The 27281-nt window shown below is 55.4% G+C and overlaps 7 protein-coding genes across 7 annotated transcripts; 4 read left to right on the top strand and 3 right to left on the bottom strand.

The window, feature by feature from the left end:
* Window positions 1-1713: 1713 nt before the first annotated feature.
* Window positions 1714-3660, top strand: CORC01_07552 (methyltransferase domain-containing protein; the record flags this gene model as incomplete). The annotated part of the gene is made up of 1 exon (XM_022619188.1): window positions 1714-3660. One exon carries the CDS (start codon window positions 1714-1716, stop codon window positions 3658-3660), a length of 1947 nt encoding a protein of 648 aa, XP_022474267.1.
* A 1869-nt stretch (window positions 3661-5529) lies between these two features.
* Window positions 5530-6369, bottom strand: CORC01_07551 (complex 1 protein; the record flags this gene model as incomplete). The annotated part of the gene is made up of 3 exons (XM_022619187.1): window positions 5530-5573; window positions 5794-5937; window positions 6318-6369. 3 exons carry the CDS (start codon window positions 6367-6369, stop codon window positions 5530-5532), a joined length of 240 nt encoding a protein of 79 aa, XP_022474266.1.
* Window positions 6370-6943: 574 nt separating this feature from the next.
* On the top strand, window positions 6944-7972 carry CORC01_07550 (uncharacterized protein; the record flags this gene model as incomplete). Its single annotated transcript, XM_022619186.1, has 3 exons — window positions 6944-7273; window positions 7356-7553; window positions 7613-7972. The coding sequence occupies 3 exons, from the start codon at window positions 6944-6946 to the stop codon at window positions 7970-7972; spliced, it is 888 nt and encodes a 295-aa protein (XP_022474265.1).
* Window positions 7973-11332: 3360 nt separating this feature from the next.
* CORC01_07549 (uncharacterized protein) lies at window positions 11333-11571 on the bottom strand (the record flags this gene model as incomplete). The annotated part of the gene is made up of 2 exons (XM_022619185.1): window positions 11333-11343; window positions 11472-11571. 2 exons carry the CDS (start codon window positions 11569-11571, stop codon window positions 11333-11335), a joined length of 111 nt encoding a protein of 36 aa, XP_022474264.1.
* Window positions 11572-14706: 3135 nt separating this feature from the next.
* Window positions 14707-17685, top strand: CORC01_07548 (ubiquitination network signaling protein; the record flags this gene model as incomplete). Its single annotated transcript, XM_022619184.1, has 1 exon — window positions 14707-17685. One exon carries the CDS (start codon window positions 14707-14709, stop codon window positions 17683-17685), a length of 2979 nt encoding a protein of 992 aa, XP_022474263.1.
* A 3571-nt stretch (window positions 17686-21256) lies between these two features.
* CORC01_07547 (vegetative cell wall protein gp1) lies at window positions 21257-23404 on the top strand (the record flags this gene model as incomplete). The annotated part of the gene is made up of 2 exons (XM_022619183.1): window positions 21257-22191; window positions 22288-23404. 2 exons carry the CDS (start codon window positions 21257-21259, stop codon window positions 23402-23404), a joined length of 2052 nt encoding a protein of 683 aa, XP_022474262.1.
* A 1648-nt stretch (window positions 23405-25052) lies between these two features.
* CORC01_07546 (uncharacterized protein) lies at window positions 25053-27233 on the bottom strand (the record flags this gene model as incomplete). Its single annotated transcript, XM_022619182.1, has 1 exon — window positions 25053-27233. The coding sequence occupies one exon, from the start codon at window positions 27231-27233 to the stop codon at window positions 25053-25055; it is 2181 nt and encodes a 726-aa protein (XP_022474261.1).
* Between the last annotated feature and the right edge of the window lie 48 nt (window positions 27234-27281).

Raw genomic sequence — 27281 nt, 5'->3', positions numbered from 1 at the left:
TAGCGACGAGTGCTTCCCTTCCCTTCCCGTCACCGAGGCCGGGAGCGCCAGGGCCTTCAGGTAAGGATAGGCACACTGACTGCTCTGTGTCCTTGGTTGGCAACGGACCAAGGACAGCAGACACTTGGGCACGCCCTGCGACTGCGACGTGGTACCTGCAGTCTACCAAAAGTACCTCGCCCACTGCTCTCTACATAGTACGGCGAGCGAGCGACGCAAGGTGCTGCAAGGTACAAGGCGGCCAAACGAACCTGTGGTGGACCCCGTACCGATCCACGTTCCTTACCTAGCACGCCTAGCAAGCCCAGTTACGTCTGGTCAGCGTGAGTTTGTGTGTGTGAGTCTGTCCCCTCATTTTTTTCTTTCTTTTTTCTCAAATCCTTTCCCGCCGCGCGCGTATGTGTGGCAGACGAAGAAGACGAACAGGGCCAAGGAAGAGAAGAAGAGAAGCAGACGCAGAAGCTAGTGCAACGTCCGAGTCCAAGTCTCATAGACGGTCTTTTCTTTCTCTTTGTTTCTCGTCGTCATTGCCCTCCCTATCTCTCGACCTCAGTTGAGAGAGACGGAGAGAGGGAGGGAGACAGGGACAGGAAGTCTAACTGAGTGGCAGCTCGCTCGTCTATTTCCTGACGGAGACTCTCTGTCTAACTGGACTTGGAACCGCGGAAGACGACCCGACTTGCTCCTCGTTCCTCTCCTTCATCCATCTCGTTATCCATTCCCACGTTCCATTTTCCCATTTTCCCTCATTTTCCAATTTCCCCTCCCCCCACCCCCCACCACCCCCTGACCTCGCCGCGGCCGGGTGTCAGTGTGCTTGACCCCATCCCGGGCTCCCTGCTGCTATTGCTGCAAGGTACGTACAGACCAGTACGCTAAGTCATGTATACTTGCCTGGGGTCTGCTGTGTAGGTAGGAGTATCTGTACCAAGTAGGGTACAGAGCAGAGAAAGACGGCACGAGTAGTGTGCTTGCGCTGCTGCCAGTGCCAGTGCCACCACGAGCGAGAGAGCGAGAGCCACGAGGACTATCCGTTCCTTGCGGCCAAAGTACCTCCCGGTCTGTACCTGGCGGTTGTATTGACTCTTTGAGGCCTACCAAATTAAAGAAAAACATATCCTGCCCGCCTCTTCCCCCCCCCCTTCCCCGTTCCCTTCCGCTTCCTTTCCCACCCGGGTGCTTCTCTTCCCCTCCACCGGACTTACACACCCCTCCCCTCCCATCCATGATCCCGCCCCCTTCCACCTGGTACATCGCATCCACCATCATCTCCCCCCCAGCTGCAAGGTCGCAGTAGAACCTGGAATGGAACCGAACTGAATTGAACACACCCCAAAGGCCCAGATTCAGGCTCAAGCAGCAGCTGCGGCAAGCAAACAAGCAAGCAGCCGCCAGTCCCTCGTCTCTCTCTGCCTCCTTTCCACTCCCAAAGTCGCTCTCCCACAATCCACAAACAGTTGGCGGATCCCCCCTCCCTCAACCCGTCCATTCGAGCTGGAGCTCCCACCTGCGAGGAGTTGGGTCTCGTTGTCGTCTTCCCGGCCCCAGAGAGGGCAGGGCAGACATGAGGATCCAAGACACGAAGAGAGGATCCGACTGACCCAACTGACCAGAGCCACAACTACACGCACAACCGGGTCCCAAGCCTAAGGGCCCCAGAAATCCGCCGCTCCTCCTGAAGAAGCACTCGTGGATGCGGAAGATTCTGCAAACATGTCCCAATACATGTACACCAGCTTCGCCCCCGTCCCTCCCATCCTTTCTCGCATCGAATCGACCAGGCCAAAGACTGCGACTGCAACCCTGGCCCCAAACAACACCACCAAAAGCAAACAACATACGGCGGTTGGTGCTCCTGCAGCTACGGATACTGCTGCCACTCCAAGCCTGTCAACAACATCAACAAACCCCCCCGCCGCCGCCGCCGCACCACCTACCCCCTCTTCTTCGCACTTCTTCTCAAAGGCCAACCCGGCAGATTCTTCACGTCTCCCGTCGCGCCAACCATCAAACAACCCTCACTTTGGTCAGAACCATCCCTCCACCCGTCTCCAGCACATCCGCACGTCGTCGTCGTCCTCGGCGTCCCGCTCCTCGCACGAGACCTCGATCACACCCACCTCGACAACCCTCTCGACTGCGTCGCCAACCGACCCGCGCGATCCCGCTTTGCCAGCGTCACCAAAGAAGAAGCACAAGCATCACCACTCGCTACAAGAGACACGTGTTGGTGCCGACCGCACTCTCCGCATCCGGGCGCCGGCGCGCCTCCGCAAGGAAAGCGGCAGCTTGAGCTCGTACGCGAGACACGCGCTCCAATCGCCTGCGACACCCCACATCGGCCTCACTCCGAATGAGCTGAAACATGTCGCCATGCTTGCCGACACGGATACATCGTGCCGTCACCTCACTGCCGGCAAGGCCGGTTCAGTCCCCTTCTCCCGAACCGACAGTCTGTCGTCTGCGGCTCCCTCAACGGCCTCCATGTCGACCCGCACAATGACGTCCTCCGACCCCACGACGAACTCCTTCGACGTCTCCCGGCCGTACTGCCTGCGCAATGGCCGCACATATCTGTCCGATCCGTCATTGGCATACCCATTGCCGGTTGACCTGAGCGAGATCCATCGCCAGTCACTGCGCACACTTCTGCTGATCCAGCTGTTTGGATCGCCAATTTGCTCCCCCTCCTTTGCCAGCAACCCGCCTGGCCGTGTTCTCGAGGTCGCCTGCGGCTCTGGGTTCTGGAGCCAGTCATGTCATCGGTATTTCGCACAACGCGGTCACTCGGATATTCACTTCACTGGCATGGACATTGGACCGATGGGGCAGAACGCTGGGGATGTGTCTCGCGACATGAAATGGCGATTCATGCAGCACGACCTTCGCAACTTCCCATGGCCATTTGCCGACGGCGAGTTCGACCTGGTGATGGTCAAGGATTTGAGTTTGGTTGTGACATCGCCGCATGCACTGCAAAACGCCATTGAAGAATACCATCGCGTTCTGCGCCCCGGCGGCACGGTGGAATTTTGGGACAGCGACCATCAAATCCGTATGCTGCGGCCCCACGCCGCACCACAGTCCGGTAACACTGAAGACACCGCCACCGTCGCCTCGCTTGGCGCGTATCCCATCTCGGCCAAGACCCCACTAAGCGCACCGCTGAACAATTTTCTTGTCGAGTACAATAGCTGGGTCCACCGTGCCCTTGAGTCCCGCAACCTGAGTCCCGTTCCGTGCACCCTCATAGGCCCCATGCTCATCCAGGAGTCCGAGGAGTTGACCGATATACAAAGCAAGCGACTGGCGATCCCACTATCCGAAGTTCGCTGGGAGCGTGAGGGTGTCGGCGGTGTCGTGACCAAGGATGGCAAGTCGTTCATCAACTCGGGCAAGGGCAAAGGCAAAGACAAACCGGACGAGCAGAAGAAGACGTTAACCGAGGCACAGGCGGCGCTCCGCCGCACGGCCTTGATGACCGTCGTACAGCAGATTCAAAGCCTGGAGCCGATCTTGCGCGAGGTCAGCGGCAAGAGCCAGGACGAGTGGGATGGCTGGATGGGCAAGATGATGAACGACCTCATGAGGGAGAACGGGACGAGTTGGGGCGAGTGTTTGGAAGTCGGCGCCTGGTGGGCACGCAAGAAGGAGCGATGAAGGGCAGCATGATGAAGTTTTATGGGACGGAAAAGGGGAGTTTTTGCATTCGCGTTTTGCGACGACGTCTATTGGCAGGTCTCTATGGGTATGGGAATGATGGGCCCTCACATTGGCCTACATCCATCTCAGGGACCGCGTCACGTCACGCCCCTGGAACGTACCGCTTCCTCAACGCCCGATACCGCTTGAGATAATACCTGTGCGCGATTAGCATCATGGCAACTTGAGAGCGGCACCAACAGAAACAACAGAGCTGAATATAGGTAACCAGAAACAAGAAACAAAGGAATGGCAAAAAATAGGCAAGGCAGGAAGGAAGGAATTGGGGGGAAAGGTCAGAGATCCAGTTCATCGAGATACCCCATCATCATCATCATCATCACCTACTACCACATCATCTACATATATACATACATATCACATCATTCTTCATAGCTACGAAATATCCACGTCCCATATATAATCCCATTCATGCCGCATTGTTTCGGGCAACATGGTTGCACCAGAGTGACGAAGGTCGTTGATGAGTAGTGAGAGTATACGGTGCGTTGACCGGATGTGTCTATTCCATGAAGTGACTTGGCAACGATGGTGGACTGGAAGCCACACACTTTGAGACGTGAGGAAGAAGCGAAGGGAGGGAGAACGTGGCATGAGGTTTGTTTGAATAGTTTTGAGGGATTGGATGTGCGATGACGAGAGTCCTCGCGGGAGGTAGAAGATACGACGAGGCGGAGGTCTTTGCTACACATGCTGTGTGCTGTTGACTGTGATATTGTCCCTTTTGTAGACTCTGGTTGATTGGGCTCTGCTGTGTGCTTGGTCTGGGGAGGAGGAGAGAGAAGGAAGTAGGGGATGCCATGTGGGTGTGCGTGATTCATGCCCCGACAAAGAATGTACTGCGCTTGCTTCTGAATACTATCCCGAGGTCGTAGGGGGAAAGTGTAGAGAGTGCGGGAGGGAATTGTTGGTGGGATGGCTGGGGTAGAGAGGTGTGTGGATAAAGTTTGTCTGGAGGAAAGAGTGTTTTTGTACACTCTCAGGGGTTTCGTGAGATGAGGTATGTACTGTAGCCTCCAGACTTGGACCTTCCGCGGGGGGCGGGGGCAGGATTGATCTAGTAGTCATTCCCAAAGACGGACTGGGCGACGTTGACGGGTGAGAAAAGAGATGTTTGTGAGGTTAACTTCAAAGGAGAGGAGATTGGGAGGGGAGGGAAGGAGACGGGGGTTGGATATAGATGAATGCCGCACGAAGAGTGTCCATGGCGCGAAGACGAGATTGGTGTCTCATAAACGTACAATGCTTCGATTTCTATAGATTCGTAAAGTCGTCAGCTTCGGTTTCATCAACTGCTTTCTCCCTCAAGTTTGACGGCAATTTCCTTATGGGACTGTTCATTGCAAGGACAGGCTAGAAAAAGTTGTTGGACTATAGATGGGTGAAAGTATGGCGGTAAGGAAGGGGGAGGAGAGGGCGGTTATGGACGTGTTGACGAGGCTGGAGGTTGAAGTTTGATTTCCCTTCTGTGAAAGAAAAGGAGCCTGACCAGGAAAGTTCTGTATGGACACAGACACCGGGGTGGGAGTGGAAAGGAACATCTGATGAACACAAACTCGTTGAATCTCAGGCGAGACAGGACGGCAAACCTCGTGGGGAGCATGGGGAGCGCTTTACCTAGCCGGTGGATGAAGTCCCGGGAAGATGGGGGGAAGGGGTGTCGGAGACTTTTGCTACATGTCCTCAGGCCCCGGAGCAATTGGTAGAACAAAGGTATACTGGCTCCGGCATTTCAATGAGAGAGATATGTATTTGGCAAAATGGACACCGGGCAGATTCAGGGCAGAAAGGAGTGTGAAAGAGAGTCTACACGCAGCACCAGTCTCCGCCTTGGGTTCTTCTGCCCTCACCTATGTTTCCAGAGGAAGAAAAATCTTGAACTCATGAGGTCGGGGCAACGTGGCATTGTACATATCCAGCGTAGGGGGTTGAGGGACGAGGAAATGATCTGGAGGGGTTGGCTACTCGGCCATGATGTGAAAGCGTCAAGTGTTGTTGTTTCTGTGTAACAAACGGGGTCTTTGAGGGGGGGGGATCCCTCTCAAACAATATAAAACGAACCCAACGTACCCTTCTTCACAAACTCGGCCCTCTCGATCCCCCGCCGAATAGAATCCTCATCCCGCAAGCCGGCGTTGGCGGAGAAGGCCTTGTGCAAGCGCGGGCGGAAGTAGTCGTAGCCGAGGGGGTATTCTCGGCCCAGGTAGAGGAGCTCTATTGTTTTTTTCGACAATCATCTGTCAGTTTGGTTCCTCTCCGGGCTGGGCTGCGGTATCGGCTGGCCATGTGTGACATACTCGGTAGGGAAGAGCATTATCGAGGCAGCAGAGAGAATATGAATGGACAAAGACAAAGAGAGAGACAGGGCTCTGGGGTCAAGTGTGCCTGTACCCAGTAGACTTGATAGGACTGGACTGGAAAAGAGCCAGTCTTCTCGCCGACAAATCCAAGGAGCACAAGAGTTGCTGAAAGTATCTCAATACTCCCCAGAGCGAGAGCCCTCTCGATAGCCAGCATAGCTTGATTGTACAAGGTAGGTTGCGGTGTTCATAAACACGAATAACAGCAATTAAAAAGGAACCAAACTCACTCACCCTTGTAAATGGCAATGACCCGCCGCCGCAACTCGGTATTCACGCCGCCCATTCTCGGCTGCCTTGGACTACCTTATCGGTATGTTGCCGATAGAGAGAGAGTGACAGTATTCCGAAGACAGTGTTGTCACCGAGAGGTATACGTAAATGGCGTGGTCCCGTCAACCTGGGCAGCTCACGTTCATGGCAGCAAAGGTCGTCGGTGCACTGAGGTCGAGAGCTCGGCGGGATGATGTAAGGCATTCCGCCCAGGGAATTGAACAAACGCCATGGCCCCGTGCCCCACCACCCCACTCCAGCTCCCGTAACTCTTATAATTGGTTGTTTCTTCAAAATTACCTAATTCTACACGGAGCCGTTCTTTGCTTCCTCGATCGGCCGCGCCGCATCCATCCCGAGAACTTCGCGCCGAAACCCGCAGCGCTGCAAGAGCTTGCACCAGCCCTCCCACCCCATCCCATACCGACGGCATCCCCTCTGCTGCACTGCAAGGCGCCGCACTCTGACACCGATACCAATACCGATACCGATATCGACATCGACATCCTTGCCTCCTCTTATACCTTGCGCTCCCAAGTTCGACCCCGATCCTGGTTGCTCCCGCTCGCCGGAGCAGCCTCCTCAGAATGAGGTCCACGGCGACGAGGCTCCATACAAGGCTGTCCCGATTAGGCACCACCCACTTCCATCTACCGCCTATAAACGGTATACGCGCCGGGCCCAGAGATCCAGAAAACCCAACCTTGCCCAACCAGCGTCAGCTATACCAGCGGATCGGGCGATGCCTCGCCTTTGGCTGCGATGTTGAGTCAACCAACTATGCAGCCCGCCTTCTGAAGACCATCACGGCCGACTGGCGCAATATCCAGGCAATCATTCAGGGTTTCTATGACCCAGTCAATGTCGTCTATACCGGCCGATTGCGAGATGGCGAGCATACTCGTCGTCCGTGGCACGTGAGTCTTTGATCTGCCCACAGGCACCGTGGGACCTGCTTGCTCGACACGCCGCTAATTGTCGTTTCCCCTTCCATTGTAGTCCATTACTCGAGAGTCTAACTTGGCATACATCGCTGAGAAGTCTACCATGCGATTCCTCGACTTTATTGTCGAGACGGCAGCCCCTGAAGACAAGAGGAGGTGGGAGGTTCTTCGCGACCACCCTTCCAAAGACGAACAACTAGCAGTCATAGACATCTCCAACGAACTCACCCCACTTCGGCCGCGCTCTTTTCCGGTATCTCTCATGGCCTCCTCTGCGCGCTCGAGTATTTGCTGACGCGAAGTCCCTATCAGTTCCTTTCCCTCATGCCGCAAACCGTCAGCGCCTACTCTAGGCTTTACGCGAACGACTATCGAAACACCAATCATTTCAAAATAAAGACTGTGATATTTTCGCACACGCATCTGGTCAGAATAGCCGATATCAATGTGATGCTGAAGCACTACACTCGTGTATTTACTCCAAGCCCCGAGTTTCCAAGCCCCTGGCTTGGCCGAGAATTGGAGCGGATGGTGAAGTTGATCAGTAACGAAGCGGAGCGAAGCGCCGCACTCAAAGAAGGATATCGCATAATGGGTGCAGTCGACAAGCTGGAGAAGGCTACATGGAAGGACCCGAACGCCGCTGAAGATTTCGGTTCGGCCGCGCCTTGATGAGGCTCAAATCCCAAAGAATATGTGCGCGAAGGCTGCTTCGCGGTGGCTGCTTCGCGGCATTTGACAGTATTGACTGGAGACTAGAGCGAGATCCATTGTCCAGGGTTCGCGACGGAAAGAAGGGGGAGGGGGGCTTGTGTATTACTGTAAGTTGACCGAGATGAGAAGAGGTATATTTTCGGTTTCCCATGACCGATCAGGGTGTGAGACGAGACGCAAACAAGCCTCTTCAAGAGGAAATCACCTCCGCTAGGGGCGCGTCGCTCCTCGATGTCAATGCGGCAGCTTGGCGGCTGAAGAAAACGTGAGGCTCTTCCACCCCTTAGGTGATTCAGGACTAAACTTGGGTCGAAGATGGAAGTGCACAGGGGCACTCGACGCCTGCCGGGTTGACGACAGCAAAACCGACGACATCGGATACCCCTCGCACCGGCTCATGACATCAGCCATGGAGCTCTTAAGATATTTCAAAAAGCATAGCAGGCCACCAGCCGTCGCCAAGTCCTGTGATGATGTCTTCTGACACCCTTTGCCTGCCTCGGTTGCAATTCGCGTGAATTATAGCTAGCGGTACCAGATGCTGGGCTGACCAGCGTGTTGAACAGATACATGCGGTGGGGTTGACGTGTCGCATGGAGATTGGTGATTGGTACGCGTGAATGGGATCCGTCCGTCACTGTTGAGGACGGCGGTGCCACTCGGTCCTCATCGTGCCGTCGTATCAAGAACCACCGTCCAACCTGATCCATAAGCGTGTAGGAAAAGCTCAAGGCTTCGTGAAAATTCGCTCCGTGAAAAAATTTCGCAAAATTCTTCTCGGCGGACAGTCACGGGGCACCCGTTGGCATCGCGTTCAATGTCCGCCGCTGGAAAAATCAAATCTGGCTCCGAGGGGGCTGAAAACCCACCGGGAGATCCGCATCGCACGGAGCCGCCCTTGCGCTATTACGTTGTGTCGCCTCACGTACGGAGGTACTTAACACCACGAGACTCGAGTGGTGATTGTGCATGCGTGCTAGCAGAGGGGCAGCTGTTCGGCTCGCCAGACCGCCTTTGATGTCGGCACCACAGTGCGAAGGGACAACGGCGAGGGGTAGTCGACCCCGCTAAGCAGCCGCAGAAATATAACGGTCTGCAGGGCACCAATCAGCACCCGACCAGACCATGAACCGCCAAGCTTTTTGTTCACGACGAGATGGAGGGGAAGGAGGAGCATGAGCGTAAGCTATGTGGTACCGTAGTGAGGTGAGGTGCTGCAGTGCTGCGGTGTCGAGGTGCGTGAGGTGTAGGGGCTGCATGAGAGGCGTGCCGTAGCTTGTGATGCAGGAGGCTGGCGCCTTGAAGCTTATTCCTGTTTTGGTACGGATAGTCTCGATGCTAAATCAGTTGACGGGTGCTAGTCGTATCTACTCGTTGTCCATGATTGGAGGGGCCATCGACTCATCAGGCGGTCTTCTTGGTCGGCATCCAATGGTGAAGTATCGCTGGAGTAACGGCAGAGAGAGAAGAGATGCCGTGAAATGGCCTCTCCACCCTCGTCCTTTTCCTTCATCTTGAGACCCACGCCTGACCACTGACTCTTCTCAGGATTTTCCCAGCGGCACCACGAATCAGACACTATGACTGCAAATTACTCTCCACGGCATCCCGAGTCAGCAGTCCACTTGGAGTGCACCGGCTGTGACAAGGGAGGCAATCTGGCAGCATGGCGCGCCGCTGGTAGCGTTCAAATGCCGACAGGCAGATCGACTTGCTTTACCTGTCTGCGCCTAGCTCCCTCTTGTTCCTCGCCGTTTATGCTCAAGACCTGGGGGGTGCCCAAGTGGGGGTCGACCACCGTCACAGGTATTCTCCAATCATCTCTGTTGTGACTTGTCGAACAGTGGAAGACGCCCGGCAACGACCAAGGGTGGGTGGGTATTTGGCTGCGCTGTTTTGCTCACTTTGGGTCTGTCCCTCCTCATTTCTGGGTGGGATTCCTGTCATCTCGATCGGAGGATAATTAGCTAAACATGTGGAGATGACGGCAAGAAATGCTTGACCCTGCAGGCTGATACTGATAGCGGTGGAAGCGCCGTGAGAGTTGCCAAAACCTCTCTATGCCCCCATCAACTCCATCTCGGCCGCCCCGCGGATTCACGGGTTCACTTGGATCTGGATGTAGGGTTGGACGTTGGTCAAATGGAGGGGCGCAAGAAAGCCATCGGAAGCGGTCAGCAGCCGGCGGCCGTTCAGTATCTCGCCGGCTCTTTCGGAGAGACCACAGAGTGATTGACGGCGGAAAGGAAGGGTGTCCGAGGCGCACTGTCTTGCGTACTTCCTGAAATGGCTTTGTTGTGTTTCGAATCAAGGGGGATTGTCGTCGGCCGGGCGAAAGCGATGAAGACATGGGCGCCTGCGAGGACAGGACTGCTTTGTCCTGGGCCTGCGACGGGTCGAAAACAGCGGTGCGGATCTCCGGGCCCCAGCCGTGTCTCGTCATTAGCAGTTGTCATTGTCAATAGGCATGGGCAATCGTCAGCTCTGTGCAAAGTATCATGCCTGTCAAGCTGGCCCCATCATGACATCCTGACTTCGGGAGGGAATGGCTTAGGCGGATGCCGTCTCAATAGGTACGCACAGCGTCTAGAAAGCTACTATGCTATGTATCCGTATGCATGCGGCATTCCTCGACTAGCCGATGATCGACATGAGAAATCTGGCCCCCCTAAACCCCCTCTGGATCTGTCGCCATTATTGATAGGACGGACGATGCGATGCGGCAGGTATCGCAGAAATCATTGCTGCACCGCCAGAGCTGCTGAACGCTGGTTGGTAGCGGCAGTCAAAGTGTGAGTGCAGTGTGATGGTGCGTTGTCAACCACGAGACACGACGAGAAGGGTATGCATCGCTGCACGCGAGTCTCAGTCTTCTGCCGTCGAGTCGCGGCCGAGCGCAAGCTCCACCAACGATGCTCCCGTCCCGTCGACCTGTCCACTGGCTAGGTGTTGTCGATACTCTATTGCAGCCAGACGATGGCTGCCCTGGAATTGGATGCTGTTCCAACTTCCGTAAGGTGATGATGTTTGGTTGCGCTTTAGAGGGCTAGCGCTGGGCTTGTACGGATATCGTCGAGGGATAAGCCGCTAGCTTGCTCGCCACTGTCGCAACGCCCTGGAAGCTTTCCACTGTGCGAGGGGTCCAAGGGGTCAGGGCACTCGTCTTGCCAGGTTCCTTGGTTTCGTCTCCACGTTTTCGTGCCTCGTGCGGCGTGCCTCGTGCCTCATCAAAGACCGTTTCGACTTGTGAAGTTGTGCCCCGATTGTCGGGGTCACGATGGTGATCTTGGAACCTCACGCTACCGAGCGCCGGAGGATTCACACAGTGGCTTCCAGACAGTGGAAAGCACGTTGGCGGTTAGCAGTGACAGCACGCCCCTCAAAAGGGGAATCCGAAATGGTGGTCTTGGGGCGAATATACTCCCGTCGGAATGGCGGTGCGTGGTGTGGAGCATACTTTGGCGATCGTCGGTGTGCGCCTGGGGAACGGGTATGGCGAACGAGGATTGGTGACTGATGTCGAGCTTCGGCCGGGGCGGACAGGCCATGGTTGTCATTGGGACTGTCCTCGTGGCTCGCTGGGAAAGCGATAAGAAATTTTGACTGCGCGGGGGCGGCACGGCGGTTTGCAAGAGCGGGGAGAGCCCAGTCTCGAGGTGACAAGAAAGTCAGGGTGTACACTGCTCTATCGTATCGTGTCAGTACTACGCGATGGCCAAGTTGCGTCGACATGTGGGATGACGAGCGCGAAGGGATCGTCCAGAAAGCAAGGCCTGGCCTGACTGCTTCTGTACTGGTGTATCTACGCTATAGCTTTGGAGGGCCTGATACCAGGCACGCATTGGCGGAGATTGCGGGATAGGTGTTCCGCTCAGCTCATCCGGGCCGTTGTGTGGCATTGGTTCCGACGTTGGCCTTGGATGCCCCTTTGTTGGCTATCCAAACCGAGTGTCGCAACTAAGTTACCATAACTATGCGTCAGTACTCGCGTGCCTCAAGCGCATCTCCTTCGATACAGAGACGAGGGCACCGAGCCGAATACGGAGGTTGGAGGCATTGGAGGGACAGATATATGGTATGGCAAAGGCGGTGCCGTCTCTTCTTTCCGTAGGTTCCAAAGGTTCCAGCTGAGCCGGGTCGTTATGCGAACAGCGATGATGGGTGTTGCGGAGGATTGACAGCATGGACAACGGTCGATGACGGAAGCCGTGGACAAGACGAAGAAAAGACGACGGGCCCCCGAACTAGGGACGAAAGAAGAAAAAAGTCCAGCGGCGGCGGCGGCGGTGGTCTAGGGCGCTGACGGGGATGTCGAAGAGAAGTGTGCTGTTCAAATTGTACTGTGTAAGGGATGGCAGAGGTTGATGAGAATTGGGGGAGGGGTGGAAGAGTAAAATGAAGAAAGAATTTAGAGTTGGAATATGACGATTGTTCCATGGGAGGAGGGGAGGCGGAACCGCCGCACCACCACCACCTTCCAACCTCACATCGCACACGAGGCACGGAAGGAAGGAAGCCAGTTACTCAGTAGAGGCTCTTGGGAAGGCACGCAACGACAACGATGCCTTCCTTCCCTTAGGTATCGACCTTGCAATAACATCTGCCTGAGGTAAGAAGGCAGGCAAACAATTAGGTAGGAAGTTGGGAAGGCACAATGGAACAAAACTGGAAATACATTCATGTAGCAGCGCATCCGTGGGCAATCCGAGGTCCTTCTTGTTCTCGGATCTCTTACATAGTAGGTAAGGTAGACAGGGTCGATGGCGCCCTGTATGGCGGCACGGCGGACGGCGCGACGGATATTCAAGCTCATGCAGGACACGATTTCTTGCCTTGCTTGCGTGTTTTCCGCTCCGTCTGGGGGACCCATCCTGTGCCAGGCCCTGCCGCCCTGGGAGCTGGAGCAGCTGTTGCATGCAACGCGCTAGATCTCCCATGCTTGGCCAGCTCTGCTCGGTTTGGTCCAGTCCACGGCGCCGACACGAAGCATCAACGAGATGGCCCTCTGACTGAACAACCAAACAATGACTTTATCCTGGCTTCATCTCAGCCAGTCAGCGAACCGAGGGTGTATATGCGGCATGCAGTGAACCGTCATCCAGCACTCAGTCAGCACTCATCTAGCTGCTTCAGCACCAGTGGCCCCCTGTAATCTTACCTACATGTCGGTGGCGTCCCCCGGAGGGCTGCAGCAGGCCAGTAGCAGCATCTCGTCAATTGATTCCCATGGCATCCCGGACACCATGATCCATCCCGATGCAGGCGGCTGCCTCGGTCGGGGGTACCCCAAGGTACAAGAGAATGAGAGGAAGTTGCCCCTCGAGCTAGATACAATTTGGCCGAGTCGCAAGTACTGCCCAGGTCCAGATCCCAGATCCTGATTCTGATTCTGATTCTGATTCTGATCGGGGGTGGAGGGGTCAAGAGTGGGTCCATGAAGAAGGGACACATTCTCTCCATTCTGAAAGTCATAAGCCAATTAAAAGTCGCATTCGACGGACTGATCCAGTTAGTGTCCCACTTGAAAGAATTTCCAGCCAATGTGCCGCCCCACAACTCATCAGACCGGAAGCAACAACGAAAAAAGTGAAAGGAAAAAGGCAGTACGTATCGACAGGTAGGTACGTATCGGTCCACCCTAGCCGAAACAGTGCGACTGGATCCGTCCCGCACCATCCGTCATCCCTGCTCTCCTCCTGTTCCCGCGCCGTCTTTTTTAAAATAAACTCCAAGCGAGGCGCTCTGCCCCTAACATCTCAGCTCAATGTCCCGGTACGGAGTACTGGCTGCTGCAAAAGGGCACTGGGGGGGAATGCTTAAACCGAGGAATAAAATAATAATTGCAATAAAAATAAGGGAACCAACACACCTCAAATTCCACTCCACCGATAACAAATTCTGCCACTCCTGCTACTACTTGCCGTACGAGCACAATAAAACACAGAGTATCCGTACGGGGGTAAAAAGAGGGCTTTTGTTGCCTTTGACGGCTCGTCCCCATCTCTCTCGGCTCTTACCCGAACTCGTGCCGCCCTTGCCAACCCGCCTTTGTCTTAGGTACCTCAAGCCTTGGGCAGGTACTCCGTACCTATCTTACCTAAGGCGTCCTTTCCCCTACGAGTAAACCTGGAAGGTACGGAGCATACACTAGGTAGAGAAGGCACGCCTTGACATTAATTATTTTGCCTGGGTTTTCCACCCCTGTTTACCTCGTGCTCCATTGCTGCTCTTTCCACCCACCCACCTACCGACCGAACCTTTCCCGACGCGAGTAATCTGGGCCACGCTTGACTTTCTACCTTACCACCACACAAACCTCCCCGTTCCAAGGTCGGGAAAAAAACAACAACTTAATCATCATTATCACCGTTCCGCCTCTCTGGAACCTCAACCGCCCACCCACCTTTGGTCCCCCTCCTCTCCCGACCTGCAGCCGTGAGCGACGACGCATGAGGCCCCACGGCAATCCCCCGAATATCTACGCCTTTGCGCTCTCCTTCGCGTCGATTGCATAGAGTTGTTCCCCTCGTCGCCTCACTGCGTTCATCCCGATCACTTTCGGGAACGGGATACCACTCCCTCACCTCCTCCTTCCTCCAGCATCCAGACCAGTTCAAGTCGTGCTGCTGGCGCCCCCCGACCTGCCTCTCCAGGGCTCCCGGGTCGGCGGACAGCAGATATCCATCCAGCGCATGCCTCGTGCTTCCAGCTCTGCGAAGCGACAGCAAGGCGCCGCCAACCAACGCGATACCAGGCACGAAAATGGTCTTGTAGGCCCCGCCAAGCGAATCGCCAACAAAAAGAGCCAGTCGAACCTCGACGCCTCCGCCAGGACGACCTCTGACCAGAATGCTGCTACCTCGGCTCTCCCCTCGCCTCTTCCCAACGGCACATCCAACGGACACCTCAAGAACCCGACCCTAGCTGCGCCCGCCTCCGACGGCAACGGCAACACAATGGCCCCTGATCACCGAAATGGCGACGCCGCTGCTAGGCGGCCCTCATTAGGCGCATGCTCCGAGACTTCGTCGTCAGACTCGCTCTCCTCCGCCATGGGCAATGGTGCTGCTGACGCGAGCCACCGCCAGATCGACGTGAACGCCACCAAGAATGCCGACGTGCATCGTGACCCGGGTGGCCCCATCGAGTTTGCCGCTACCGTCCTGAGGGCTCTACCCCTCTACGACACCCTCGCTATCCTCATCCTGCTCATGCAGGTTCCTCCCGTCGCCCTCTCCGGCATCTACATGGTCTTTACCTTCCTCACCTTTGTTCCCCCCGTTACCACAAGCTCTGGAATGAACATCAACCTCGCCGAGATTTTTGACTACAATTCCACCATGCCCTCCCTCGTAACGGTGCTCTGCATGGACGTCTTCATACTGCTGGTATGGTTGTTTCTTTGGCCGCCCATGCAGCTCGCCATCCTCGACTTTGCAAAGCCCGTCATCGCCGCAACCTTGGGTGGTGGATCTAACACGAGGGAGGGAGCGTCGAGGAGTGTCACCACCTGCTTCTTTCTGGTCATGGGCTCACATCTTCTACGCGGCTCAAGGTTCCACTGGACTCGGGCGACAAAGTTCCTCCCTGTCAATTGGCGGTTTTCTCCCGACTCTGACGATCCTTTGGAAACTTTCACTCGCGGCTTTGATAAGAGAGGACCGCACGGGTGGATCAAGAGCGTACTTGCCATACATATTTTGACGCAGGGTATAGTGAGGTACATAAGGGAGTGGTATTTAAGAAGAGAAAAAGGAAACCCGTCGACTCACAGCATAGCGGATCCGGAGGCCGGCAAGTCGTACTCAAACGAGACGGCGAACGACACTGGGTTTGCTACGCCCGACAGCGACACGACTTTCCAACAAAATGCAACAGTATCGTCTACGAAAAAGAAGAGAAAACAGAGCACACAGGTGCGTCTCCAGCAGCCGCTGTGGGCGGCTTTGGCAAGCACCAAGATCGTTATGGTTAAGGAGTACGAGTTGTCGCACGCTACTTCTGAGTCAGCCGGATCCAACGCTACCGACATTCACAACTTGGGGAATGCCCCTTTTGACAGCCAGGCCGAACAGATTTGGATATCGTACATTGGCCACGATGAAGTCTGCTTCAACACCAGCTACTTCCCCGACAGCCCGAGCGCAACCCCGAACGGGCACGTCTCGCGGCCGGCAGGAGTCGACACTTCGAAACCCTTTTACGTCCGAGTGAACAACGCCTTCTGGCAGCCGACACGCATCTTTCGCATTCAGGACGACGACGACCAGGGCGAGCAATCCAGCCAACATCGTTGGTGTGGTGACATTTACGGACTGCGACCGCTGTCCAAGTACGTCTGCGAATTTGTCGACACCCGCACGAACCGAGTCGTCTTTTCCACCAGCATTCGAACCTCTTTTGCGCCGAACAAGGACCAGGAAGGCTCCGTCAACCCGCCAGTGAGCACGCCACAATCTCTCCGCCCCGACTCGCCCGCGACGACGCTGAAGAGCACCATCAACGCAAATAACGAGCGGCTGGCGGAGGAGAAGGCCAGACTCAAGACCCTGCGCAAGGAGTGGAAGAACAAGATTAGCTCACTAAAGAAGGAAAACGAAAGGCTCGACAACGTGATTCAGACCGCCGGTGGCAACGATGAAAAACACAGACAGAAGATAATCCAGCAAGAAAACACCAAAGCCCAATCCGAGAAGGAGATAGCCCAGCTCGAAGCGGATCTCAAGGCGTTTGAAACAGCACCCCAGGGATTCTACGAGCGAAAGAAACAGACGGAAAAGGAATGGGCTGCCGAAAAGGCCATCTTCGATACCGCTTCCAAGGAATTCAAGGACTACAAGGCCGCCATTGCCAAGGCTGTGAAGGCCAAGGAGGATGAGCAGGCCGCCATGCAGACCAAGCGGAACAAGATTGCGGCTCGCATCGCCAAGGTGGACAACGAGCTCGGCAGGATCACGGACGCCAATAACCGCGGTCTGGACGAGGCCGAACGAAGGCGCCAGGCCCGCATTGCCTGGCAGGCGGACACGTCGACGATCGAGAATAATTTCCGGGGCAGCATTGCGGATATCAAGGCGGCTAACGCTCTCAAGCAGGAGCAGGTCAACGCATTGCTGCAGCAGCTCCAGGCATACCACGAGCACATGAACTACGCCACGACTGCCATGCCCTATGATATTCCCGAGCGTCACTCCGCCCAGCCTCAGACCATGTCGTCCGCCTACAACCCAGCCGCGCCTGCTTGGACCCCTCCGTCCGCCGCAGCCTCGCAGTACATGATGCCGGCCGGGTCCATGTGGCCCACGTCCACCATGAACGGGTCCGGCTCTGTGTTGCCGCTGCCGGCGTCCTCTCTGCAGCCCGTGTGGGGATTCCCGCCGACGCACCAAAGTACCGTGTCCCTCAAGGCCAGAGGCCGCTCCTCCTCTATGCTCAGCGACGTCTCCGGATTCACGCAGTCTAGCAACGACGACGACGAGTTCCTGTCGCTCCACAACACGCCTGCTCGGCAACCCTTGGCCCAGCGCACGCCTGTCACGTTTGCCTTTACGCGGCGTCAGCGCTGCGACGGTGCCGGATCTGGGTCTGGCGGTAGCAGCGTCCACAGTGGGAGCGGCAGCGGCAGCGGTAGCGGCAGCGGAAGCATGCGGGATCCTCAAAGTCCGGTCTGATGTGTGGTCTGTCGTCTTTTCGCAAGGGAAAGGTGTGTGTCTATTGCTCTTTTGGTGGCTGACTTTTTCGGGTTTCTTGAGCTGGAATTAAGTTGTTTGCTGGACTCTCTAAATTACCACCCTTTTTGATGGGTTTTCAGCCTCGTGCCATTATTCTTCCCTCCTCCTAGTTGGAGGGTTGTCGTATATGTCGAGGTTTAGCCCCCGGATAGGTGGAACTGGATGTCGGTAGCGATTTCGTCTAGCGAAATGAAGAGAAAAAAGTTGTGCCTTTGTTTAAACTGCAAGTCTTACTGGTTTGGCCTGACATGATATGATGTTTATGTGATGCAAGATGAGGACACGACCACTTCGTGAACTAAGGTACCCTTGGTATGTGTGATGACCAAAACAATGCAAGGTTCGCAGAATGTTGCAGGCACGTCGGCACGGGGCTGTACCGGTGCCGTTGGTTTTTCCAGACTTGGATGCTTGCCACCCGTTCATCTCATCCCCCTTAGTCTCGACAGACGAAAAGCAACGGCCGATCTTGGCAGGAGTATGTGTTTGTGTGTGCTTTCGAGGTCGCATAAGGAGAGGCTTGCGAGCTTTTGTGGCTCGTTCTAAGTGTCGGGATTTGGGTGCTTCTACTATGGGAGTTGGGTGATTCAAGTGGTTTCGTTTGGAGGTATTTGGTGGCATCGCTTTGATACGAGCTTTTCAAACGACGTGTGTATTGACTTTGGAGAGTCGAGTTTTTGAGCTTTTGAGAGCAAGGCTTGTAGGCTGAAGAGATGGATGTTGAGGGGAGGGAAGGGGATGGTGTCTGTCTGGTGTGTTGGTATGCGGGTTGCGAATGGTTCATTTTTCCAAGTGGCTTTACGATGATGAAGGGACATGGAGGGACGCGAAGAAGTAAAGACGGGCATAGAGGCTCATTCATCTAGAGGCTAGATGGGTATGTCCGACCTCCTTGGGTTTTCTTGGACTGAATGTAGGTGGGCTACTTGGGTATTTGACGGTATAAAAATCATAGAGTCTCTTTTGCGGCACCTCGAATGATTCAGCGAGAGATGATTATTTGGTGAAAACTGTAGCCCGCAGCTATACAATTTTTGGGGAAGAACCGCCCGATCATTACTGGCCTTACTTTAATGCTGCGTGTGCATGTTGGGTAGAGCGTGCGACTTTCTTGGACGCCTACTTGAACGGTGAATTATACTTATTGTATCCGCAATGTGGTATAGTTTACTAGAGTGTGGACGATTGCGAGTAGGCGCCTGATGGAGGGGAAGGGAAAAACAATACAGGACCTTGTGACTGCAGTTCTAGGGCATTTTCTTCGTTAGACTCTGCCGAGTTGATTGAGTGTGTTTTTGACGATCGTATGAGAAATCAAGAGATGGCCGGGGCCGGGGGGGAGGGCTTGCGTTCGAGTCCGAGTCTGAGTCACGACTATCGTTCCCCCGGCCTTTACACATGCTCCGAAGACTTTTCATGTCATCTCACGAGATCCGCGGGAGGAGAAAGGGAAAAAAAGAAATATCCCATGCGCACTCCAGAGTCCTGGAATGTACGGTTTTGTGGTACTGTCTGTAACACCAACAGAAATACCGAATGCGGACAGGGGGGCTTGACGAGGGAAGAGGGGTCGTGGTGGTAGCGTCGTTTCTGGGCGGCTACGCGCATGTAAAAAATGGTTTGCGACTCGTCAAGCATTGGTCGGATAGCATCCATTGTGTATAGGTATGCGGGCAAGTGGTTGGGAAAGAATTCTTCTCGGTGGCCCCCTCTCCATGTACGAAGGTTCCAGGACCAGTCATGAAATGCAGGCTCTATCTCTCATTCAGTCTCCCCGTATGGACATGTGGGATTGTTGGGCGTTGAAGCACGATAGCTCGAAAGACCTTGCTGCTGCTCTTTATGATTTGTCCGGTGTTGCATGTGCATTCAGGCTGCTACCACTCTATCCGTACACATGAGAGGGCTGTGTTGGAACGCATAGGGGGAGCTTCGGCACTCTCCTCCAATCAAGGTGTAACGCAATAGTTCCACAGGGCGGCAGAAGAGGCGAGCAGGGCGCCTGTAATCCGCCATGCGAGGACGGGGTTGGGGAGTTGGGAGTCTAGTAGCATTGGGCCCCTGGGCTGGACTGGAGAGGGCTGCTGCGCCTGGTGCAGGTCCCCCTTGCGCGGGCGAGGCGGACTGGTCGGCGGGTGACGAATCAGACGGGATAGACGGGGGGGTTTTACTCAAAGGCAGGGAGACGCCGTTTGCGGCGTTTGGGGAGGGTAAATGGTTAGTGCCCGTGTTGATGAGGATGGTGGTGGTCTACATGTACTCTTTGTGTATGTTTTGTATGGGTTGTGTACTTGGAGAAGACTCGGAACAGAGACGCGATATTGGTTAAGCGTGCGATTTGAGGACCCCCTCCTCGACATGGGGTTCTCGGGGAACCGTGAGGACCTGGAGCGATCTAAAGGCGGGAGGTGAGCGGTGGTTGAAGAGGAGAGTGGGAAGAGGAGGGCTCTAAGAGGAGACACATGACTTTGTTCATTTATCGCATGGCACATGAATAGAAGAATCGGAGGATATCCGCGTTTCTTGCTTTCCCTTGGTTCTCTCACATCCATCCCGTGTCTTGCGGCTGATTTTCATACCTGGAGTCTGGTCGGTGCTCCACGGTGATCACGGTGATTGATACTATTTACTTTTCAGCTGCGTTCCCTCGCCGGGGGATATCCCTTCAAGACTTGCCCCCCTCTCCACGTCCGTCTCTGCCGGCCCCCCGTCTAAGCCACCGTCTCGGGCCCCCGCAGCCGATCGCCACCGAACGCACCGACAGATTGATCCCGTTCACGTCTCCCTACAGCATTGATCCCCGTCACGGCGAATAGCCACCGCGGGAAAGATCAAGGTTTGTTCTGCTTTACCAAAGAGCAGGCGCAGGCGTTTCTAATTCCGTACGACCAAAGGAACGATATCGTGCGTCACTTTTTCCCCGCGGTGTAAACTAGGTTCTCACCGGGGACGACGGAGCGCGGCTGCACAAGGTCACTCACTCGACGTCCTTATTCCTCCAAAAACTCCGAGGCAAAAGAACGGAAAAGGCAAGAAAAAAGTACGATCCCGCCCGACTTTCACAAGACACCGAACGATTGGGTACACAGAACGGCCAGGACGCCTTGTCTTGTGTAGCCCTGCCGCCTCTCTTCTGCCATCTCACACGAATTTGCTCTTCTCAGACCGCTGCTCTCGAGTCTTGGCAAAGTTCCTCGTGCCCGGAAACTCAATCTTGCCCATCGCCCACCGGCCAGGAGAACAAAAAGCTATCCCTTCCTTTTCTTCGTTCTGCAATCCACTCTTGTGTAGAGAGCTAGCTACCTTGGCTTGAATCGTTCCAAGGTTGGCTGCCGGTAGAAGCTTTTAACGAACCGCACGCCAAGAATCGCGAGTCTGGGCGACGGGGAAGTGGCTTCATTCAGTTTATCAACGCATCTGCAGACCAGCACTTCGCAGAAAGCAGAACTAGGGAAGAAGACTGTGAGGACCAGAAATAGTAAACAGGAGCAATTTGAATGCTCCCATCAAGATGGGCTGGTTCGACCGCAAAAAGGTCATCAAGGCCGCCCCCGAGCTGTTCAAACCGGTGCCGGTGAACCAACACCCCTCGCAATATCACCACACACCATCGAATCCGCCGGCTCAACAATCCTCGAGACATGCAGCTTCAATGACGCAGGCACCGCCGTACTGGCAGCCTCAGCCGCACCACCAAGCGCAATACCAGCATCCCCCGCCTCCGTACCACCCATACCCAAACCAGCATCACCAACAACAGCAAACCCAGCCTCATCACCCGCAGGACTGGTCACAGCAAAATCCCCAGCGCGGTGGCCATTTCCCCCAGCAGCAGCAGCAGCATCAGCAGCCCATCGTCGTGAATCAGCACTATTACCTGCACCCGCCGCCGTCCCACCTCGCCCTCCCCGCACCGTCGGGAACCGGACCGCCGCCGACGACGGCGACGGTGACGGCGACGGCCTGTCCCCTCGGCCTGGATAAGTTCACTGGCTCCATGGTGACCATCGCCAAGGACTTCACCTCGCCCACCTTCCTCGAGGAGCCAAATTTCCACCCGCACGCCACACAGCTCATCAACTCCACCGCCGCGTACGTCGACCAGATTGCGGGGTGCTTCAACGACGTCATGACACTGATTGATCGGGACCGGATGGTGGGAAACGAGAAGGCCTTGTTTACGTACCAGAATGGTAGTGGGAGCGGCGCAATGCAGCAGAACCCGTCATCGTCTTCGTCGAGAGATGGAAAGAGGGGTGGCGGCGGCGGCGGTGGTGGAAGAAGCGAGAAGAGCGGGCCGAGGAAGACGAGCAAGGAGGCTCCTTCTGCCGGATCCAAGGGCCAGTCTGCGGCCGTCGCAACGTGTGTGGTATCGGGAGGCTACTTTGCAAAGGTTGAGTTGTATGCCAACTCCAAGTTGCCGATGAACCTCCCGCATCTGAGACTGTGAGTATACATACTCTCGTAAAATCTTAAAAATCCTGATGAAAAACAAAAGCCCTTCAGGAGAAAAGGAGACAAAAATCACTGACAAATATGTAGATACATACCCACCTGGCCACTCCTCTGCATGGCCGCCCAGTACGCAGAACGCGTATACGACCACCCAAAAGGCGCCGAGCGCGACGCCCACGTCTCGGCGGACTGGAAGACGGGCACGAAAGCCATGGTCATCAAGTCGGTGCCCATGGACCACATGAACACAATCGTCTTCGCCATCCGCGGCTCCGCCACCTTCATGGACTGGGCCGTCAACCTCAACACGGCCCCCGCCTCCCCCGACGGCTTCCTCGACGACGCGGGCAACTCGTGCCACGCGGGATTCCTGGCCGTCGCGCGCAAAATGGTGAAACCCGTCGCCGCGCGGCTGCGGCAGCTGCTCGAGGAGGACCCGGGTCGGGCGGCGTACAGCCTGCTGATTACGGGACACTCGGCGGGCGGGGCGGTGGCGAGCTTGTTGTACGCGCACATGGTGGCTACGTCGGCGCGGGCGGGGAGCGAGCTGAATGCGTTGATGGGGTGCTTTAAGCGGGTGCACTGCGTCACGTTTGGGACGCCACCGGTGAGCTTGTTGCCGTTGAGGCGGCCCGAGAGGCCGGAGCTGAGGAAGAGTTTGTTCTTGACGTTTGTGAATGAGGGGGATCCTATCGCGAGGGCGGATAAGGCGTATGTGAAGAGTCTTTTGGAGTTGTATGCCACTCCGGCGCCGGCTCCGGCGGCCGGGACGGGAGCGGTGGGTTCTGGAGGAGGTGGTGGTGGTTCCGGAGGTGAGAAGAAGGGAAGCGGCGGCGCGAGGAGGTTGGTGGCCAAGGCGAGCAAGATGTCACTGGTACACCACGCGCCGGGCAAGGAGTCGGACAGGGAGAAGGAGAGAAGGAGGGCGGGGAGCGGCAGCAACAAGCCAGTGTGGCCTCTTCCACCCGGCACGCTCAGTTCGCCGGGCAGGATCGTGGTGCTGCGGAGCGGGGACCCGAAGGCGAGGCTACGGGACCGGAAGACGGTGGCGGAGAGGTTGGATGAGGGGGTCGTTGCGCAGACTGTGTCTGACGAGGAGCTGAGGGGGGTGATTTGGGGTGATCCGGTGTGTCACGTCATGAAGTTGTATTCGGGGCGGATCGAGACGTTGGCTGTTGGGGCCGTTACAGGGAGGCAGAAGTAGGAGATTTGCTTCGTCTTCCCCGGCGTGAGAGACGGGATGCTTGATTGCGGGAGATGGATGATGAGAGTAGCGGGATGGATATGATACGGCGCTTGGGTCTGGTGATACCATTGCTTTCTCCCAGTTTGGATACCTATTATGAGTTACGAGATATGAATGCTTTCTACTACAATACCAATACTCGGGTTATACTAATGTTGGTCGCGGCGTGAAGGGTTGACTGTAGTGGTAGTACGCGACTTTCTTTCGAGGGGAGGTGGAGTTTCCCGTCGAACAAAGGTTCTTCAACAACGACTTGAGAATTTAGTTATTGGAATTTGAACCCAACAGTGTCGATTGATTACAAGAGGGGCCCGGGCTATTTGAGCTCCCACCCATACTTACTATCTTGTTTTGCTACATTACCTCAGTTTTACTTCCAGCCCTTGAGAATTTGGTGATCCCAAGATAGAATTTGCAAGCACTCTTGCTCCCGATCATCAAATGAGGTAGTTCACAACGACGTGGCTTCTAGCCTAGAGAAGAATATAGAACAGCTTAACTTGACAGGGGCTCACAGCGTCACTAAATTGTAACAGGACAATTCTCCTCAAGTTGCCTCACGCTACGTTCTTTGAAATTCCAAATAACAGGGACACATCTCTCTCCAACAAGAAGGTATACATGACTTATACAGAAACACATACACTATCCCTTCCTCGTCATCCCTGTATTCGACAATCAAGGTATGGCTCACACATCCATTGTGCCTATTGACCCGCTGGAGATGAAATGTGTTACTGTTGTCGTGCGTCCAACAGCGATTACTCGCATTGCTCAAAACCTGGCGACGAAGGCCTCTTTTTGGTTCTTCAAACTACAGCTCACTTCCAGCGTCGTCGCCAGATAGTCTGCAGAAGTGTTGCTGAGGCACGTATTGAGAAACGAAACAAGTCCAAGAAAGTACTTTACTAGAAGTTCGCCGCATCCTTTGACAAGATGGGATACCACCCGTTGATTCGGTTTAGCTACCTGGGCCTGGGTGTAGGCACGTCTACGGTTGCTCAGCGCCGACGGAAATACTCACGTCGTTAAGATAGTTCCGTCGGCCAATGATGTGGAAAGAGAAACAAAAGTCTATGGCAGCTCTAAGGCTGTATGCCAAGAGAGATTTTCGCACTCAGTCGCCGACACCTTGGGACCATAGTTGGTTGTTTGGAGAAGGGAAAGTACACGACGAGCAGTGCGAAAAGGCGTGTCTCGTGCCTCACTCACTTGTATCTGATGCCAACGACGATTCGTCCACCACGATGGTATAACCTACTTGCCACCTCTCATTCGTGTAAGGAAATCGCGGTTTGGGGGCGGAGGGGGGGTGGATTGGTTCCTGCTAGGTCTCATAAGGAACACGATGAGCACGCGGGTTGAAGAAGGCAACGAGTATATGCGAACCACGAAAAAGATCTCGGTGTTTTCCCGAGCAAGATCAGTTCATTGTCCTAGATTCCAATGCTTTCCGGGCCATCCGACCTTGTACCCGAGTTCATGTGCCAAATCCTCTGAATCCCCTTTTTTGTTCGTCCTTAGACCAGGACCAAGGTGTAAAAGCCGTAATATTATATAATTCCCATGAGCCTCCATGAACCTCCCTTCCGGCGACGTTCAGGCCCTAGTATTCATCCTCATTCCCTTCCTCATCACCAGATTCGCCCTCGTCCGCCAAGTTCATAAACATGCCATTCTCGTCATCTTCTTCATCCTCATCCTCCTCGTCTTCGAGATCATCGTCGCTGCCGACGACGCTGCCTTCGTCCTCGTCCTCCGACTCGGACGCAACCGGGTTCCGTCTGCGGTGCGTCATGAGCTTCTGCGCAAGAGACATTGCCTTGGGCGGCGCTTCCTCCTCAGACTCGGAGCTCTCCTCTTCAGACTCCTCGTCGTCTTCAGATACCGGGTTGTCGCGACGGTTGCGGGCGAGCTTCTCGGCCAGAGATAGTGGCTTTTTCGCTCCTGCATCTTCGTCCTCCGAGTCTGAGCCTTCCCGCGTCTCCTCCTTATTAGCAATGTCGGCCCCGCCTTCATCGTCGTCTTCGTCCTCGTCGTCAGAAGGAAGGACTCGTGCACGGCGACCGGCAGGTCTTGGTGCTTCCTCCGCCTCCTCTTCTACTTCATCATCGTCGTCTGACAGAACAACGCGGCCTCGGCGGGTTGTGGATTGAGACGGTTTCTCCTCCGCCTCATCTTCCGCTTCATCTTCCTCGTCGGAAAGGACTATGGGACCGCGTCGACTTGTGCTGCGGCCCGAATCCTCTGCCTCTTCCTCATCTCCCGATTCCTCGTCCTCGTCGGATGACGCGACTCGCCTTCTCCTCCTGCCTCCGCGTGGTTGTTGATCGTCGCCAGATTCCGGTTCGGGGCTAGACCAATGAGCTGTGGGATGCGTTGGGCCGTTGCCATCAAACAGCGTGCTGTCCTCGTCTGCAAGAGGAGAGAATCCGCCAAAGTCCGACACCCCGCCTCCACCCTCTTCATCATCGCTCGCTTGCTGGGTGTCGACAAGCAAATCGTCCTCGTCTTCATCTGCGGACTCCTCGTGAATGCTCCCATCATCAATGCCCTCGCTCTCATACTCGTTCTGGTCTGAGTCATCTTCGGAGTCATCTTCTGATCCATCTTTGTCTTCGTCTTCCGAATCGTCGGCAGCGGGCCCGTCTCCATCGCTAACCCCATGTTTCGCCCGAAAGGCTTCGAAACGATCCGCCGCATCCCAACCGAAACACGTCATTGGCCAATAGCTGATTTCTTCCAGGCGCGCAACTTCATCCGGGTTCATGTAGAGGGAATTCTCCTCTACCATCTCGAGTAACTCTGTAAAGATATCGACCCACACCTCATCCTTGGACAGCCTCTTTTGCGCGAATTCGAGATGCTGCTTGACGTCCGGCCAACAGTACACAAAGTGCAGATCCTCGCCGACGCGCATATCCTTTTGCAGTTGCTGAATCTCGTAGCTGTGAATTTGATCCGACGCGCACCATCGCAGCCTATGCGGTATGCGTCTGTCGTTGTGGAACTGGAAATCAAATAGGTTTTTGAGATTAGGAAAAGCCACGAGGAGCCGGATCTCATTGGCGTCTAGGCCAGATCCGTCCATGGCAAGGTTGACAACATTTTCAGAGAAGCCGGGAATGCTGGCGTTGTGGCTCCAGACACGCTTCACGCCATTGAGGTGAACGACGTCTCGTTCTTTGTTGAAACGAACGATGCGCCGGCCCTCCCGGATGGCCAGGGTGTCTGGGAATGCCTTGAGAGCGATTTCTCGAGATTCGTGGTGAACGCGCAGCATCGCATTCACCGACGCAATTTGATTCTCCAAAGTCGCGCTTTCCCAGATGCTGTCTTGCTTTGGGTTGGGCAACACCTGGAAGGAGAAGACGCGCGGTGACGGAGCGAGATCCGGGCAAAAGTACTGCCAAATGCGATGGCGAAGCTCGATGGGAAGTCTGCGAAATTCCGGGAAAAAGATCCGCGGAGCGCGGCGACGAAACTCGCCAAGAATTGAGGCATCTTCCGAGCCCGAATCTGATGATGAGTCGTCAGAGTCGCTGTTTCCCGATTCTGAAGCTTCGACGTCGAGGAAGCCCTGGCCGTTGTCGTCGCCGGCTTCTGTCCCAGATTCGCTGCCCAAGGACTCCCTGTCGGAAGCGTCATTCTGAACAAGGCCGACGCCATCGGGGCCTGATTCGTCTGATGAGTCTGGCATATTGACCGACGGTGTTTCTTCACTGGTGGGTGGGAAGTTGCGTTGAAAGTGCAAACGGCTCAGAAAGTGATGGTAGGTTGGCGACATGAGGATGAGACGCGACCGGCCAATTGCAGGGGTCAGAAACTGATGCGC

This window comes from Colletotrichum orchidophilum (genome assembly GCF_001831195.1).
Source record: "Colletotrichum orchidophilum strain IMI 309357 chromosome Unknown Scaffold_61.1, whole genome shotgun sequence".
NCBI lineage: Eukaryota > Fungi > Ascomycota > Sordariomycetes > Glomerellales > Glomerellaceae > Colletotrichum > Colletotrichum orchidophilum.
The sequence above is the reverse complement of the archived record's forward strand: the minus strand, read 5'-3'. Positions and strand labels throughout refer to the sequence as shown.